A 19025-nucleotide genomic window follows, 5' to 3' on the forward strand; every position below is an offset into this window, starting at 1 on the left:
AGGAGGTCTTTCCTATTAATTGTATGGAGAATGCCTCAAGTGGTGATTATTAGTTTCTCGCTACGCCACGGCAGAATCCTAATTTTGTCAACAGGAGCGGGTGTGGTAGTCACCACTGTTGTATTATATTGTATATATGGGTATTATGGTAAGGCCCCTGTACTACAGATACGGGGGTAGATCCCTGCCTGCTGGCTCCACCCAGGAGGCGGAGTATAAATGTGTGCTCTCCGAACAGCAGCCATTTCGTCAGCTGCTGTAGGAGGCCACATATCTCTGTGTAATAAAGCCTTGATTACATTCTACTCTCATCTCGTCGTAATTGATAGTGCATCAGCGGGCAGGTTAGATCGCAAACCGATTGACGTCCGGCACTGTTCTCAATTTTGGCCTCTCCCGCTATCTTGAGCGAGAGCGCGACGCAGACATGAAATCGCGTCCTTAGAATTATTTTCTTCACTGATGAGGTGAACTCACTTGCCAGACTGGCTCCTCAGAGATCAGGCCGCCATTTTGAAAGGGTGCCCCGATCTTTAAGTGAGCTTCTAGGTCCCCCACATACCCCGCCCATGGGCAATGTCACTCCCCTGACATAAGGGTATTACCCCGCACATGCCCAAGTGATGACAACCCGTTATGGGACCGCTGAGGGACCTCCCTTTTCAGGCCTTCCAACTCCACCTTTCAGGCCCCCCCTCTTCCAGGACCCGCATCTGTCACCACGCCCCCAACCTTCCAGAGGTCCCTTCACACCTGCCTGCAACCCCCCCTACCTTACATAACCCCCCATCAACCTCCTTTCATGGGCATGGCCCTCCTCGGGTCCTGACCCTTGCCAATGCCACCCTGCCATGTAAGGACCCGAGCCACTCTGGCAGTTCTGCCAGCTTTGCAGTGCCACCTGGGCACCTTGGTAGTGCCAGGATGGCAGTGCTAAGGTGTCAGCCTCACAGTGCCGAGGTGATGGCGTACCAGGGGGAGGACCAGAGGACTATCTGCCCTGTCCCTGACCATCCAGGGGCCATCGATGGACCAGGAGACACCATGGGTTCTCTTCCGCCTGGCCCACATTTCTGTGGACCAGTACTGAATGGCATCCGTCTGGAGACTCCCTGGGGAGGCCATTAGATGCCGGGAGGCTGGTAGGTCTCAGGTGAGTACACGTAAGTAGGCTTAAAACCTACTGAAGTGCACCCAGCTTGGACCCGCTTATTGTGTTCAGAATCCTTATCACGCCACTTTGCGGGGTCCTGAAGTGGAAACCTCCCACAAAGCATACTGCCAGCCGGGAAGCCCGCGGGAGGCTTCTCCTGGCATTTACTGGCCACATTGTGCTCCCGTTCAGGAGTGGCTTGACCGGTAGATCACGCCATTATATCCTGAACACCTACCTGTAAAGAAATTGATGTCAGTGAGAGGAGCCCGAGATCCGGATTCGGAGATTGAGCAGAAGCTGCAATCACTACATTGTATAGACGAAGCTGAGTTACATGAATAGCAAAGGCGGAATTAGCAATAGAACAGGGTTTCAAGGTGGAGGCAACAGCAATTTAACAGCCTGTGGTTTCTAGTATCCCATCCTGTCAGCCAGGGCTGTGGTTCGTGTTGAGGAGGGCGACCCACTCCCAGGAGCTGTGAGCCAAACAGAGTACCACAGTAACTCAGAGCCACAGCAGTACCACTGGCATCAATGGCCACTGTTGAATCTGCACCTGGAAAGAGGTGATGCAGTGCATGGACAGTGCCCTCCTGACCAGGCATGTGGGGTCTGAGATAATCGGGACTGGGCAGGTCGGTCCCAGTGATGAGGTTTGGGGAGAAAAGCAGTGAAATTGGTGAAGGCCGGTGTTACAGGTTGAGCACTGTCACCAGTGGACCCCTCCACGGGCCTTTAAGAATGAATTTAAATGACCACACAATTCTGATGAAAGCTCACGATATGAAGCACTTTCACTGTTTCTCTCTCTCCACAGTTGCCACAGTTGGACCTGGTGAGTATTTACAGAATTTTCAGTGTTCATGTTGTTTCCAACTAAGGTTTGAAATTTTTGAGGAGTGAGTGAATCATATTTCACGTTGTTTACATAGATTTTAACACAGCTTTATTTTTATAAATTTAGAGTACCCAATTATTTTTCTTTCCAATTAAGGGGAAATTTAACGTGGCCAATCCACCTAACCTGCACATCTTTGGGTTGTGGGGTGAAACCCACGCAGGCACAGGGCGAATGTGCAAACTCCGCACGGACAATGACCCAGGGTCGGGATTCAAACCCAGGTCCTCAGCGCCGTAGGCTGCAGTGCTAACCACTGAGCCGAATGCCACCCTTTTAACACAGCTTTTGACAAGGTCCCACAAGATTGGTTAGAACTGTAACAGTCTTTGGGATATAAAGGCAAAGGGTGGAGCCAAAATTGGCTCAGTGGCAGGAAGCAGAGAGTCATGGTGCTGACTCCATGGTGTTTTTTGTAACGCAATGCTCTTTCCTTTGGGGGTCTTAAGGCCTTTGTGTTGGCCCCTTTGTTTTCCTAGGTGTGGCAATGATTTAGGCTTAAGTGTAGTTGTCATGATTGAGAAATTTGCAGATGACACAAAAATTGGTCATGTTAGGAAAAGGTTATCGACTCCAAAAATGTTTCAACAGATTCGTTGGGTGGGCTGAAAAGTAGAAAATTAATTCAGTCTAGAGAATGTGAGGGGATGGATTTGGGAGAAAATAATGAAACAAAAATTAGGATGTCCTTGTATATGAATGCACAGAGTGTGTTAAATGTTGGGCAGGATTCTCCGTGAATCGGCGCGATGGCCCGAACCCGGCGCCAAAAACGGCTTGAATCACTCCGGCGTCGGGCCCCCCGAAACGTCGCAAATTCTCCGGCCTGGAATGGGCTAGTAGCGGCGTGACGCCATTCGCGACGGCGTCACCTATCATGGACGCACGCGGCGTCACTGCACAAATGACGCCCCACCCCCTCCGGAGACCTGGCAAAATGGCCGCCCACCGCGCAGCACCAAGTGAGACCCCCCATTGCCTGCCCCCCTTTCCCCATATCCCCCCTACCCCCATATCCCCCTTCCCCCATATCCCCCCTTCCCCCATATCCCCCTTCCCCCATATTCGTGACTGGTGATGCCGTCGCGAATGGCGTCACGCCGCTACTAGCCCATTCCACCACACCCCCCTTCCCCATATCTCCCCTTCCCTCATTTCCCCTTCCCCCATATCCCCCTTCCCCCATATTCCCCATATTCCCCCTTCCCCATATCCCCCTTCCCCCATATCCCCCCTTCCCCAATATTCCCCCATATCCCCCTTCCCCCATACCCCCCTTCCCCCATATCAACTTTCCCCCATAATCCCCCCTTCCCCCATATCCCCCCTTCCCCCATATCCCCTCTTCCCCCATATCCCCCCTTCCTCCATATCCCCTCTTGCCCCATATCCCCCCCTTTCCCCACATCACAGGACACTGACACACAGACACCAACACATAGGACACTGACACACTGGACCCTAACACACAGAACCCAAACACACAGGACCCTAACACACAGGACACTGACGCACAGGACACTGACGCACAGAACCCTAACACACAGGACCCTAACACACAGGACCCTAACACACAGAACACCAACGCCCAGGACACTGACACACAGGACTCTGACACACAGGACACTGACACACAGGACCCTAACACACAGAACCCTAACACACAGGACCCTAACACACAGGACACCGCGCCCAGGACACTGACGCACATGAGACCCACACACAGGGGACGGATGGACAGGAATCCAGGGGACCCCGGACTTCAGGTTGGATGAGGAGCACGTCATTACGCCACTGCTATCTCCTACACCGTCCACCATCACAGAGACATTCAGCTCGGTTGGGCACTTTAGCGATGAGGCATCTGGGACACTAACTGGTGCGCACAACACAGCCATCCTGGTACAGCAGGTGGAGGCAGGAGCAGCCAAGGGGCTGGGCGGTCGGAGGGCAGTCCTGCGCAGGCAACCATCTGCCGTCCAGACGGGTTCCTGGAGTTACCAAACCCACACATAGACCCGATGCAGTCACGGATTAAGGGATGACCGAAGGTGGTGACAGCCGGCTTGCGGCAGCTGCAGACGAAGGTGGAGGAGTCCACCCGCCTGCAGGAGCAGGTAGTGATGCCGGTCATGCATGTCACCCAGGCTGACACCGCACGGGTGGTGTCCGCGGTGCAGGCAATGGGTGCGACGGTGTCAGACATGGGTCGCAGTATGCAAGATGTGGGGCTTCCGTGCAGGCGGCGTCCGTGGCCCAGGATATGGCTGCCCTCTCACAGGCAGCCATGAACCAGAGCCAGCAGCAGATTGCAGAGGCGCTCAACTCCGTGGCCCCAGTCTCAGCAGGCAATGGCCTAGTCCCTGCAGACCATCGCTGAGGGCATCGGTGCCATTGCCCAGGTGCTGGCCGGCGCCGCCCAGACACAGACAGGGATGGCAAACTTGCAGACCCTTGGTGATACCAGGGTGGGCCTCCAAGACTGGCAGCTCCAGGTGTCAGGGGGCCGTCGGGTGCTCGGTCCGTTCGCCTCCCCGACCCATGTAGAGGCCCGGGGGCCATTGGGCACCCCGAGGGAGGAGGAGGTGCTGGGGCCCATTCCGGGTCCCCCTGTCGGGGAGGTCCCGGAACACCTCAGACTCCCCCCCCCCCCCCCGCCGCCCCCCCCCTTCCGTCCCAGGTGCATCTGGTGGGTAACGGGCAGTATAGGCTGGCAGTTCGCCATCCCAGTCGCCCGAGCGGCAGCCTGGCCCAACGGCTGCCATAAGGGTCCCTAGTCACAGGGCAGGAATCACAGGAGTCCACCTCCAGTTCTGCTGCACCACCTGGGGAACCACCTAGACGTAGTCATAGGGCCCGTAAGGCCAAAAAATTAGGCACTGAGTAAGTTGGCTCGGGTGCAGGGCACAGATTAGTTCTGGGGCTAGGGCACGTGTATGAACTGTTTGTTATTAAAATCACTTTCACACCTACAGAAGCTGCCTTTGTGCTCTGTGCTTTGTGCGTGCGGGAGTGTGGTGTGAGGTGAGCACCAGTGGGTGTGTGAGGGGTGATAGAACGTCGGCCTCAGGTGCCCTCCCTCCCCCCGAGTCGCCCTCGCCATCCCCCTGGGCAGGCGACGAGACTGTGCGCTGCAGTGTCACGGCCGCATGCAGGGACGGTCCGGGTGGAGGGTGGTACTGTGGCCATGGGTCAGACATTGTCCAACGATGCAGAGCCCAGAGCTCATCGCAGAGCGGGTTGTCATTATCCTCCATGGCCTCCAATAGACACGCTTCCACCGGCGACCATGTGAGCCCGGCCCGTTGTGCCGCAGGTGGATGTGCATGGAGGGGTGGTGTGCATGCGGGTGGGGTGCGGGTGGTTGGTATTGGGTGGGCGGGGTGAGGGTGGTTGGTGTTGGGTGGGTGGGGTGAGGGTGGTTGGTGTTGGGTGGGCAGGGTGAGGGTGGTTGGTATTGGGTGGGTGGGGTGAGGGTGGTTGGTGTTGGGTGGGTGGGGTGAGGGTGGTAGGCTGGTGCCGTGATGAGCAGTCTGTGCCCATACGCGGCGATTCCCACGCCCCCCTAGTCCGTGAACCGGGCGGCTATCAGCCTGTCCCGTGCCCGCTGGCCCAGCCAGTAACGATGGGCAGTCTCCCGTCCATGTGTAGCCCGTCTCTCCTGACCATTGCCCCCATCCTCCTCGTCTGGGGAGGTCTGCGCCTCATCTTGCTTTTCTTCCCCTTCCCCCTCCTCTGCCTGCAGCACATCGCCTCTCTGCTGGGCTATGTTGTGCAGGACGCAGCAGACCACAACGATGCGGCCGACCTTATCTGACGGGTACTGGAGGGCATCTTCAGCAGCCCAAAGCACCTCTCTATCACACCCCTGGTCACTGCATGGGCATTGTAGTAGCGGTTCTCTGCATCAGTCTGTGGCCTCCATATAGGAATCATCAGCTACGACCGCAACGGGTAACTCCTGTCGCCCAGCAACCAGACCCTCAGCCGGGGAGGGCGTTCCTCGAACATGGTGGGGATGAAAGATTGCGCCAATATGAATGATGAGTCATGTACACTGCCAGGGTACCGGGCGCAGACGTGCAGGATCCTCATGTGGTGGTCACAGACCACCTGCAGGTTCATGGAATAGGTCCCCTTCAGAGACTTCCGGTGGCGGCCATGGAGGAGTAGGTCACGCATTTGGCAGCTCCCGTCTGGAACGGACTCTCGGACCTTTTGTCAGGCGTTTTCACGGACTTTTTGGGGCAGATTGGTGAAGCAAACACTGCCAAAAGGATTCCCTCTCTGTTGTATGGATAGCTGGACCTGGAGTGACCGGGTGAAGCGTTTAAGTCCCAACAGATAGAAGCGTGCAGAACGGGTGCCGAGGCACGGCATGGTGGCTGGTTTAGACCAGGGTGCATGGACGCAGTGGTCACAGGAGCAACAGGAGTTCCTTAGGGGCTGCTTTGCTGATCTTAAAAAGGACATGCTGGCCCCGATGAAGACATCAATAGACCAAATGATCGCAACTCAGGAGACACAAGGAAAAGCGATTAAAAAGATGGAGAAAAAGCTATCCGACCATGAGGACGAGTTGGTCGTATTGGCCCTTAAGGTGGAGGCGCAGGATGACCTCCACAAGAAGTGGCAGGAGAGGCTGAAGGACCTAGAAAACAGGTCCTGGAGACAGAACTTGAGAATTGTGGGCCTCCCCGAAGGTGTGGAGCGGTCGGATGCGGGAGCATTTGTGTCCAAGATGCTGGAGACGCTGATAGGGACGGGGGTATTCCCTTGACCCCTGGAGCTGGACGGGGCGCACAGCCCTCGCAAGGAAGCTCAAGGTGAATGAACCGCCGAGGGCCATGGTGGTGAGATTTCATCGCTTCTCGGACAAGAAACTTGTCCTGCGGTGGGCAAAAAAGAATGGAGCAGCAGGTGGGAGAACAACGTGATATGCATCTACCATGACCTGGGTGCGGAGCTGGCCAAGAGGCGTGCTGGATTCAACTGGGGGAAGGCGACCCTCTTCAGCAAGGGGGTGAAATTTGGGATGCTACACCCAGTGAGGCTATGGGTCACATACAAGGAACGGGGGTGGAACATCGGGTCTCGCTATACGTGGATGATTTGGTCCTGTACATTTCGGACCCTGTGGAGGGGATGGGGGAGGTTCTGCGGATCCTGAGGGATTTTAGTAGTTTTTCAGGGTACAAACTGAACATGGGAAAGAGCAAGTTGTTTGTGATCCAGGCCAAGGGGCAGAAGGAGAGACTGAAAGAGCTGCCGTTCAGATGGTAGAGAAAAGTTTTCGTTACCTGGGTATACAGGTGGCCAGGAAATGGAATGCCCTGCACAGGCTAAACCTGACCCGGTTGGTGGAGCAAATGAAAGGGGACTTTAAAAGGTGGGACATGCTCCCGTTGTCACTGGCAGGGAGGGTGCAGACCGTGAAAATGACTGTCCTCCCCAGATTTTTGTTTGTCTTTCAGTGCCTTCCCATCTTCATCGCTAAGGCCTTTTTTAAGCGGGTGAATAGGATCATTTCGGGCTTTGTGTGGGCGAATAAGACCCCGCGAGTAAGGAGATTGCTGTTGGAGCGCAGTCGGAGTGGGAGTGGGTTGGAGCGGCTGAACTTTTGCAACTACTACTGAGCGGCCAATGTAGCTATGATTAGGAAGTGGGCGATGGGGGGGGGCGGCGGCGTGGGAGCAGCTGGAGGCGGCATCATGTAAAGGTACTAGTCTGGGAGCTTTGATAACGGCTCCTTTGCCGTTCTCGCCGACCCGTTACTCCACAAGTCCGGTGGTGGTGGCGACACTGCACATCTGGGGACAGTGGAGGAGGTACAAGAAGATGGAGGGAGCGTCGGTCTGGACCCCTATATGCAACAACAACAGGTTTGTCCCAGGTAGGATGGATGGTGGGTTCCAGAGCTGGCAGAGGACAGGCATCAGAAGGATGGGAGATCTGTTCATATACAGAAGCTTTCCCAGTTCGAAGGCGCTAGAGGACAAATTTAATCTGCCGCCAGGAAACGCCTTTAAATATCTGCAAGTACGAGCCTTCCTGAAAAAACAGGTAGTGGCCTTTCCGACACTGCCGCCACTGAGGATACAGGACAGGGTGATCTCCGGCATCTGGGTGGGGGGGGGGGTGTTGGATATCTACCAGGAACTACAGGAGGCGGAGGAAACCCCGATGGAGGAGCTCAAGGGCAAGTGAGAGGAGGAGCTAGGTGAGGAGTTGGAAGCGGGTCTGTGGGCAGAGGTCCTGGGCAGGGTTAATTCCCCTTCATCATGTGCCAGGCTCAGTCTAATTCAATTTAAGGTGGTCCACCGGGCACACATGACAGCAGTGAGAATGAGCACGTTTTTTGGGGTAGAAGACAGTTGTATGAGGTGCAAGGGCAGCCCTGCAAACCATGTCCACATGTTTTGGGCATGCCAGGAGCTTAGAGAGTTCTGGTAAGGGTTCGCGAGGGCAATGTCCAAGGTGCTTAACACACGGGTAGTGCCGAGTCCAGAGATAGCGATCTTTGGAGTGTCATAAGACCCAGGAGTTCAGGGGGCGAAAGAGGCCGACGTCTTGGCCTTTGCCTCCCTAGTAGCCCGGAGAGGGATTTTATTAATGTGGAGGGCTCGAATCCCCCGAGTGTAGAGATTTGGGTTAACGACATGGCTGGGTTTCTCAACCTCGAGAAAATAAAGTTTGCCTTAAGAGGGTCTACGCTAGGGTTCTCTCGGAGGTGGCAGTTGTTCGCCGACTTTCCCGGGGAGAATTAAAATGTCAGCAGCAGCAGCAATCCATAGGGGGGGGGGAGGGGGCGTGGGGGGGTGGGGGTGGTGGTGAGTGCTTCATTGGGATGGTGTGGGAAGGCTGAGTCGTGTGGGATAATGTCTATTTAATTGTTATTGTATATTCTCTTTTTGCGCTATGTTAATGTTCACTCCAGTTTGTTTTGTTATTATTGTTACTACTGTTTTATTATGAAAAAGCCTGCAAAACCTTAATAAAAGTACTTTAAAAAAAAATGGAATAGGTCCCCTTTCTATTCGTGAACACGGCCCTGTTATCTGCAGATGGCCGCACGGCGACGTGCATCCCATCGATCGCTCCCTGGACCACGGCAGTGAGGCCTGCTGCCCGGGCATCCTGGCTGGCCCGGTGCACAGGGAACTGGATGTCGCTGTCCGCAATGGCAAATAGGACGTCTGTCACTGCATGGATGCACCGGTGCACCGATACCTGCGAGATGTCAGACAGGTCCCCACTCGCTGCCTGGAATGACCCTGTGGCATAGAAGTTCAGGGCCACTGTAACCTTGACGGTCACGGGGAGAGGGTGTCCTCTCCCAGTGCCACACGGTGCCAGGTGTGCCATCAGGTGGCAGATGTGTGCCACGGTTTCCCGGCTCATCCGGCGTTTCCTCCTGCATGCCCGGTCCGTGAGGTCCTGGTACGACGAGCGGGGCCGGTACACACGGGGCCTCATCGGCTGTGGCACCACCACCACCACCTCCTCCTCCTCCGCCTCCTCGTCCTGTCGTGCGGGCGGCATCCCAGGGCAACATATAGAAGTGCGGCTCCTGCCACGGCGGCCAACATCGCTGGGTGATGACCATACATAACGACCTGTAGGGGTGGAGGTTGGGGGTGGGGTGTATAGATGACATGTCACCATTGCCCATACCCCACCCCCCGGAGCCAGGTGCCATGGGCTGCATGGTCACGACTGTTGCCAGCTGGCACATGGCCAGGTGGACACCCCTCACCCCCTCCCTGGCATGCACAGTCCCCAAACCTCCCCCCCTTCCTCTCCTCCCCACACGTACCCTCCGCAACGCCCCCCCCTCTCCTCCCCGGCACGCACCCTCCCCAACACCCCTCCCTCTCCTCCACGGCACGCACCCTCCCCAACGCCCCCCACCCCTCTCCTCCCCAGCAAGCACCCTTCCCAACCCCCCCCGCTCTCCTCCCCGCTACGCACCCTCTCCAACGCCCCCCCCCTCTCCTCCCCCGCAAGCGCACCCTTCCCAACGGCTCCCCCACTCCTCGCTGGCACGAACCCTTCCCAACACCAGCCCCCTCTCCTCCCCGGCACGCACCCTCCCCAACGCCCCCCCCTCTCCTCCCCGGCAAGAACCCTCCCCAACGCCCCCCTCTCCTCCCCGGCACACACCCTTCACAACGCCCACACCCTCTCCTCCCCGGCACGCACACGCCCCAACCCGCCCACCCTCCTCCTCCCGGCACGCACCCTCTCCATCATTCGCCCTCCCCGCCCACCCCCTCCTCCCCAGCATGCACCCTCCCCAACCTCCCCCCCTCTCCTCCCCGGCACGCACCCTCCCCAAACACCCCCGCCCCCCCTCCTCCCGGCACGCACCCACCCCAACTCCGCCCCCCCTCTCCTCCCGACTCCCACCACCCCCCCCCCCCCCCCCCCCTCCCCCTCCTCCCCGGCACGCACACTCCCCAAACACACACACCATCCTCTCCGGCACACGCCCTCTCCAAACCCCGCCCCCCCCTCCCATCCCCAGCACGCACCCTGTCCATCACTCGGCCACCCCGGCCCCCCCCTCTCCTCCCCGGCACGCACCCTCCCCAATGCCCCCCCCTCTCCTCCCCGGCATGCACCCTCTCTATCACTCGCCCTCCCAGCCCCACCCTCTCCCCGGCTGCATCCTCCCCAACTCCCCCCCCCCCCCCCCTCTCTCCTCTCAGGCATGCACACGCACCCTCCCCAACGCCCCCCCCCTCTCCTCCCCGGCACACACCCTCCCCAACCCCCTCCCCCCTCTCCTCCCCGCCACGCACCCTCCCCAACTCCCCCCCCCTCTCCGGCACGCAGCCTGCCCACCCCCCCCCCCCCACCCCCCCCACTCCCCCTCCTCCCCGGCACACACACTCCCCAAACACACACACCATCCTCTCCGGCACACGCCCTCTCCAAACCCCGCCCCCCCCTCCTATCCCCAGCACGCACCCTCTCCATCACTCGGCCACCCCGGCCCCCCCCTCTCCTCCCCGGCACGCACCCTCCCCAATGCCCCACCCTCTCCTCCCCGGCATGCACCCTCTCTATCACTCGCCCTCCCAGCCCCACCCTCTCCCCGGCTGCATCCTCCCCAACTCCCCCCCCCCCACTCTCTCCTCTCAGGCATGCACACGCACCCTCCCCAACGCCCCCCCCTCTCCTCCCCGGCACACACCCTCCCCAACCCCCTCCCCCCTCTCCTCCCCGCCACGCACCCTCCCCAACTCCCCCCCCCTATCCGGCACGCAGCCTGCCCAGCACCCCCACCCCTTCTCCCCGGCACGCACCCTCCCCAACCCCCCCCCGCCCTCTCCTCCCCGGCACACACACTCCCCAAACACACACACCATCCTCTCCGGCACACGCCCTCTCCAAACCCCGCCCCCCCCTCCCATCCCCAGCACGCACCCTCTCCATCACTCGGCCACCCCGGCCCCCCCCTCTCCTCCCCGGCACGCACCCTCCCCAATGCCTCACCCTCTCCTCCCCGGCATGCACCCTCTCTATCACTCGCCCTCCCAGCCCCACCCTCTCCCCGGCTGCATCCTCCCCAACTCCCCCCCCCCCCCACTCTCTCCTCTCAGGCATGCACACGCACCCTCCCCAACGCCCCCCCCTCTCCTCCCCGGCACACACCCTCCCCAACCCCCTCCCCCCTCTCCTCCCCGCCACGCACCCTCCCCAACTCCCCCCCCCTATCCGGCACGCAGCCTGCCCAGCACCCCCACCCCTTCTCCCCGGCACGCACCCTCCCCAACCCCCCCCCGCCCTCTCCTGCCCGGCACACACCCTCCCTAACCCCCCCTCCTCCCCAGCTCACCTTCCCCAACCTCCCCTCCTCCCCAGCATACCCTCCCCAACCCCCCCTCCTCCCCAGCACACCCTTCCCAACACCCCCCCCACCTCCCCAGCGCACCCTCCCCAACCCCCTCCCCTCTCCTCCCCAGCACGCACCCTCTCCATCACGCACCCTCACCAACACACACCCTCTCCAACACGCACCCTCTCCAACACGCACCCTCTCCAACCCCCCTCCCATCCTCTAGCCCTTCCCCCCTGCCCCTCCCTCCCCCCAGTTCCTCCTTCCCCCACAGCCCCTTCCCCCCCCTTCTCCTGCCCTGAGAATTGGGGCAGCCCCGGGACCCGTTCACGACAATGGGATTTTTTCGGGGGCCGGAGAATATCTCGGGGCGGCCAGGTGGGATTTACGCCGCCACTCCCGCCCACGATTAGTGAGTTACATGTGCAAATTGACATGTGCAAATATGATGTTTTGATTATAATAGAGCCTTTGTTCAAATCAGGGCAAAATATTCCTGGATGCACTCCTCTCCCCACACACTAACTTCAGCAAGACGATGCCACCCCGAAGAACAGCCCAAAGATTCGCCGAAGCAGAGCCAAAGCCACTGCTGGATGCCATGGAGGAGAGCCGAGTCACCTCATTCCCTAGGGTGGAGGAAAGCCGGGACACTTAGTTCCCTGGGGTGGAGGAGAGCCGGGACACCTAGTTCCCTGGGGTGGAGGAGAGCCGGGACATCTAGTTCCCTGGCGTGGAGGAGAGCGGGGACACCTAGTTCTCTGGGGTGGAGGAGAGCCGGGACACCTAGTTCCCTGGGGTGGAGGAGAGCCGGGACATCTAGTTTCCTGGCGTGGAGGAGAGCGGGGACACCTAGTTCTCTGGGGTGGAGGAGAGTCGGGACACCTAGTTCCCTGGGGTGGATAGGTGACTGCCACACCCATAGTTGTCAACCGGGCCTGGGGGCAGGTGTCAGAGGCCGTGAGTGCTATGGGCCCAGCAGGCGTCCCACAACCGCAATGAGTGGGAGAAGACCAGACCTGCGGCCCCTCACCGTTGCAGAGTAGACCTGGTCGATGGGGTTGGTGCGTGGCCAGTCGCCAAGGCGTAGGTCGGCATCAAAGATGCCAATGAACCCCAAAGAATTCTGGTGTCCCTATGGCACATGTGTCACCCGCCACATCATGCCTACCTGTGATCTAACCTTGCGTCTGGTCTTTTGTCTTTGGTGATGAGGTGGGACCTGCTCATGATCCACACCCCCTGCTGCAAACTCACGACACTCGGAGCACATCGCTAGCGACTACACTGACTTTTCATCACCAGCATCCTCCACCTTCCAAGACATTTTGGGCACTTTTGTGAAGTGGCTCCTGGGGCACAATCTGGTGCAACCACACACACATGCAGCAGTACATCAGTGGAGATAGGAACCCTCAAGGGTGCGGACGGTCGGAGGATGGCCCGACCCCAGGGACTAGCTGCCGTCCAAATGGATCTCGGGCGTCTGGAAAGGGTGATCTCATCAATGTTGGAGATGAAGGGGCAGAGTCGGAGACTAGTGCTGGAGGAGTATAACCACCTGCAGAGACTAGAGGAGGGGTGTCAGCAACCATCCAGTGTTGCAGGTGCAGTTGGAGGAGTACAACCATCTGCAGGGGCAGAGGCAGTACTGCAAATGCTTTCCCCCAAGTCAACACCACACGGGTGGCGTCCGCGGAGGTAGCCTGAGGTGCAAAAGTATCGGCCATGAATCAAGATGTTCATGGTCTGGGACAGTCTGCGTGTAGTGGATGAGGCATAGGACAAGACGGCCATGTCACGGGCAGCTGAGTACCAGAGCGACATTGCAGCGGCACTCCAGGACCTGATGCAGTCACAACGGGTCATGGCTGTGAGCGAAGAGGGCATTGGCTGGGCGCTGGCTGACTTGGCACAGTCACTGAGTGACGTGGCACTGTCCAAGATGGACATGGCACTGTCCCAAAAGGAGGTGGCATAGTCCCTGTGCTCCATGGCCACAAGCATGGAGACCCTGGTCGAGATGAGAGCGGGCCTCCAGGACTGGAAGCACAAGGTGACAGATGGACCCCCGGAGTTCGTTCTGGCCATGCCCCCAATTCAAGGACTAGCCCGAGGGCCATCGGGCACCACGAAAGAGAAGCAGGCGATGAGCCTGTGCCGATGCCACCCCCCACCTCCCAAACTGTCTCTGGCACATCCGATGGGCAGTGGGCAGAACAGGGTGGCACCACACAATCTGTGACAGCCGGCAGACTGCCAGGCCCATTCGGACCCAGTTGCTCCAGAGGCCAGACGGCAAAGGGGACCCAGGTCATAGGGTGAGATACGCAGCAGGCCGCCTCCACTTCCTATGTACCACCTGGTGACCCAGTTGAAGGAGTGTTAGGGCACGTAAACTTAGAAAGTTAGACACCAAACTCGGTCCTCTTTCTGAAGGGTGTGAGGGATGGGCTAGGCTGGGTACAGAGGGTGTGTCGGGTGGGTGGGATCTGGAGGCCGGTGGTGTGGGGCACAGGTGTTGGAACTGGACATGGGCCTGCTGGGCAGTCGGAGAACACCCCCTGGGTGGCCCTCGGAGGCACTGGCGGGACGTCTGCCCTGCAAGGGGTAGTGTGCCTGCGAGGGAGCCAAAGGCCCCAGTACATATGTCCGTCCATCGGGGTGCGCTCTATGGCTCCCTGCTGCCCCTGCAGTGGGGCAATGCATCGGAAAGGTGCACTGGGGTGTTGGCTAAGGGCTGATCTGGGCCATTCCTATCCCATGATGGGTCAATTGGGGTCTCATAGGGGGGTGGCCTGGTGGGGTGGGGACCCATTTGGCTGGTAGCACTCTGCACATTTGCGGGACACAGTTGGCCGTCAGTAGGGTGCGTACCTTGCAGGCCTCGTAAATGGCGGTCTGTGCCTGGACACCCCGATCCCGGGGAAAACCCCGACCTTACAGCACATTTCCTCGTCACACACTGCCACTCCCTTCGGCCCTGGCAGACAGCCTCCCCCTGCCCAGCGACACAATTGACAGCCCACTGATGCACCTATGGACGGACATATGTACTGGGGCCTTTGGCTCCCTCTCAGGCACACTGCCCCTTGCAGGGCAGACGTCCCGCCAGTGCCTCCGAAGGCCACCCAGGGGGTGTTCTCCGACTGCCCAGCAGGCCCCGGCCAATGTAACTTGGCTTATCTGCTCTCTCCCTCATCAGCCATGGCTCCTGTTACCCGATTTTAAGCACCACAAGTGAAGCACACCGTTGTCACTTCCACCTGGCAAAGGTGGAGCATCGAGGGAGGCCAGAAAATGCTGGATCGAACCTGTTAATAATATGCTAATAGCTGTTTCTGTCTAATTTGCATGCTCATGCCAGTGCGCGACATGGAATGCATCCCGCCGCTGTTGAGGCATCGGAGCATAGGGTCCCATTGTGTGCCCGGCGGCAACCTCGATTTTCGGCTGATACAGATTCTCCGCCTGAACACAATTCGCGATTCCTCCGTCGCTGGACAGGGAATCCTACCCATGGGGCTGGATTCTCCCCCCCTTCGCGCCACATTTCTATTTCACCCCGCCAGCGGGATGCTCTGTGACGCTGGCTGATCAATAGGGTTTCTCATTGTGGGGCAGCCCCACGCCGTCGGGAAACCCCGGACTGCTGGCAAAACGGAGTATCCCGCCGGCGGAGAATCCAGCCCATGCTGTTTTGATTATCACAAAAACTTCATTCAAAACAGAGCAGGATTGGGTGTTAAATATTCCTGGATGTAATGTGTTCAGGATGGATTGGAAAGGAAGGAAATAGGGAGGAATGGCAATATTGATCAACGAGACAATAGCAATGCTGGAGGCAGCGGAAATCCCGCAGGTGCTGTGGCGAACCACTGTAATAGTAGATGTAAGATAGGACCTGCACTACAGGTTCGCCGGTGGCTCCTGCTGGCTGGCTCCGTCCACGGAGAGCTGTATAAATATGCATGATCTCCAGTGCCCTGCCATTTCGCTAGCTGCAGCAGGAGGCCACGCATCTGACTGTAATAAAGCCACAGTTGTATCCAACTTTAGTCTTTGTGCAATTGATCGTACATCAATTTATTAGTCAGATTTTCCACAGAATGGATATCAGAATGAAGCCCGATCGCCTGCAGCTGGATCCACACTCGCCCGACGCCAGAAAAGACTTTACTCACTGGCTAGCATGTTTTGAGGCCTATATCAACGCTGCGGACCCCGCGCCAACGGAGGCTCAGAAGATAAACGTCCTGTACTCCAGACTGAGCTCCAGCATGTTCCCGTTGATCCAAGACGCCACAAAATGCACAAAAGCAACGGAACTCCTTAAGGAACACTAAGCGCAGAAGGCAAATACACTCTTCGCCAGGCATGTACTCGCCACCCGCTCGCAGCTACCTGGTGAGTCCATCGAAGACTTCTGGCGGGCCCTAATTCCACTCGTCCGGGACTGTGACTGTCAGGCCATTACGGCTGCCGAACACACGAACCTCCTCATGCGCGATGCTTTTGTGACGGGGATTGCGTCGGACCGCATCCGAGAACGATTACTGGAAGGGGCCACGCTCGAACTGGCGGAGACGAAAACCTTGGTGCTCTCCATGACGATCGCATCCCGTAATGTGCAATCGTTCCCCTCCCGACGCGCTGCCCACCCTTCTACCCCTTCCTACCCCTCCTGGACCCCGCCGATGACCTCCTCAGCCGGGACCCAGCCTTCCCAACACGCCTGCACTGCAGGCCGATCCGCGCACCCCGGGGGTCCCCGCTGTTACTTCTGCGGTCAGCAGAAGCACCCCCGCCAAAACTGCCCGGACCGCACTGCTGTTTGTAAAGCCTGCAGTAAAAAGGGCCACTTCACGGCTGTGTGCCAGGCCCGCGCATTCGCTGCGATCGCGTCCGCTATCGCCCCTCCCCCACGCCAGACGCACAATGGGAGCCGCCATCTTCTCCTCCCGGGGCCATGAGCGACCCATGGGCGCCGCCATCTTGTCCCGACCCCGCAATGTGCGCACCATATGCGCCGCCATCTTGTCCTGATCCCACAATGTGCGCACCATGGGCGCCGCCATCTTGTCCCCCACAGGGTCTCCGGAAATCCCGACATTGGAACCGCACACGCTCGCCAACCGCAACATCCGACGGCTACCCGCAGCACGCTTCGATGACGCTGGACCAATCTCACCAGCACAACCTGGCCACCGCGTCAACGATGGTGAAAATCAACGGTCACGTGATCTCGTGCCTGCTGAACTCTGGGAGCACCGAAAGCTTCGTACACCCAGATTCGGTAAGGCGCTGCTCCCTCAAACCTGTCGCCACCAGGAGCAGACTGTACAGTGCCCAGGACAGGACCTTCATCAGGTCAGAAGTCCAGCGGCTGCTGCGGGAAGGCATCATTGAGGCCAACAACAGCCCCTGGAGAGCCCAAGTGGTAGTAGTAAAGACTGGGGAGAAACACAGGATGGCCATTGACTACAGTCAGACCATCAATCGTTACACGCAGCTCGACACGTACCCCCTCCCACGCATATCTGATATGTTCAATCAGATTGCACAGTACCGGGTCTTTTCTACAGTGGACCTGAAATCTGCCTACCACCAGCTCCCCATCCGCAAGGCGGGAAGCAGACGGCCACCTTTACCACTTCCTTAGGGTTCCCTTCAGCGTCACTAACGGGGTCTCGGTCTTCCAACGTGAGATGGACCGAATGGTTGACCGGTACGGGCTGTGGGCCACCTTCCCGTACCTAGATAATGTCACCATCTGCGGCCACGACCAGCAGGACCAAGACGCTAACCTTTTCAAATTTCTCCACACCGCCAAACTCCTGAACCTCATGTACAAAACGGAAAAGTGCGTGTTCCGCACCAACCGCTTAGCCATCTTTGGCTATGTTGTGGAAAACGGGAGTTCTAGGGCCCGACCCTGACCGCATGCACCCCTTCATGGAACTCCCACTCCCCCACTGCCCCAAGGCCCTGAAACGATGCCTGGGGTTTTTCTCCTATTATGCCCAGCAGGTCCCTAACTATGCGGATAAGGCCCGCCCACTCATCCACTCCACAGTTTTCCCCCTGACGGCTGAGGCCCACCTGGCCTTCAACGAAATCAAGACTGACATTGTCAAGGCCATGATGCACGCGGTCGATGAGACCCTCCCCTTTCAGGTCGAGAGCGATGCATCGGACGTCGCTCTGGCCGCCACCCTCAACCGTGGCATTCTTTTTCCGCACCCTCCATGCCTCTGAAATTCGGCATTCCTCCGTCGAGAAAGAGGTCCAAGCCATCGTTGAAGCTGTGCGGCATTGGAGGCATTTCCTGGCTGGCAGGAAATTCACTCTCCTCACTGACCAACGGTCGGTTGCCTTCATGTTTAATAATACACAGCGGGGCAAGATCAAAAATGATAAAATCTTAAGGTGGAGGATCGAGCTCTCCACCTACAATTACGAGATTTTGTATCGCCCCGGTAAGCTCAACGGGCCCCCCGATGCCCTTTCCCGAGGTACATGTGCCAGCGCACAAGTGGACCGACTCCGAGCCCTACACAATGGTCTCTGTCACCCAGGGGTCACCCGGTTCTTTCACTTCATAAAGGCCTGCAACCTGCCCTACTCCATTGCGGAGGTCAGGGCTGTCACCAGAGACTGCCAGGTCTACGTGGAGTGCAAACCGCACTTCTACCGGCCAGACCGAGCGCACCTGGTGAAGACTCCCCGCCCCTTTGAACAGCTCAGCATGGACTTCAAAGAGCCCCTCCCCTCCACCGACCGAAACACGTACTTCCTGAACGTGGTCGATGAATAACCCTTCGCCATCCCATGCCCCGATATGACGTCTGCCATGGTCATTAAAGCACTCAACAACATCTTCGCCCTGTTCGGTGTCCCCGCTTACGTCCACAGCGACCGGGAATCCTTCTTTATGAGTGATGAGCTGCGTCAGTTCCTGCTCAGCAAGGGCATTGCCTCGAGCAGGACGACCAGCTACAACCCCTGGGGAAACGGGCAGGTGGAGAGGGATAACGGGCGGTCTGGAAGGCCGTCCTGCTGTCCCTGCTGTCTAAAAATCTCCCGGTCTCCCACTGGCAGGATGTCCTCCTCGACGCACTGCACTC

At 58.5% G+C, this 19025-nt stretch overlaps 1 protein-coding gene across 1 annotated transcript in view; it reads left to right on the top strand.

Moving 5' to 3' along the window:
• Positions 1-19025, top strand: part of LOC140392309 (scavenger receptor cysteine-rich domain-containing protein DMBT1-like) — a 101925-nt gene that overhangs the window by 41509 nt on the left and 41391 nt on the right. The window contains exon 4 of the mRNA XM_072477626.1: positions 1974-1991. Coding sequence (XP_072333727.1) covers positions 1974-1991 — 18 coding nt within the window. The remainder of the gene's footprint in view (positions 1-1973; positions 1992-19025) is intronic.

Source organism: Scyliorhinus torazame, chromosome 16, assembly GCF_047496885.1.
Source record: "Scyliorhinus torazame isolate Kashiwa2021f chromosome 16, sScyTor2.1, whole genome shotgun sequence".
Lineage (NCBI taxonomy): Eukaryota > Metazoa > Chordata > Chondrichthyes > Carcharhiniformes > Scyliorhinidae > Scyliorhinus > Scyliorhinus torazame.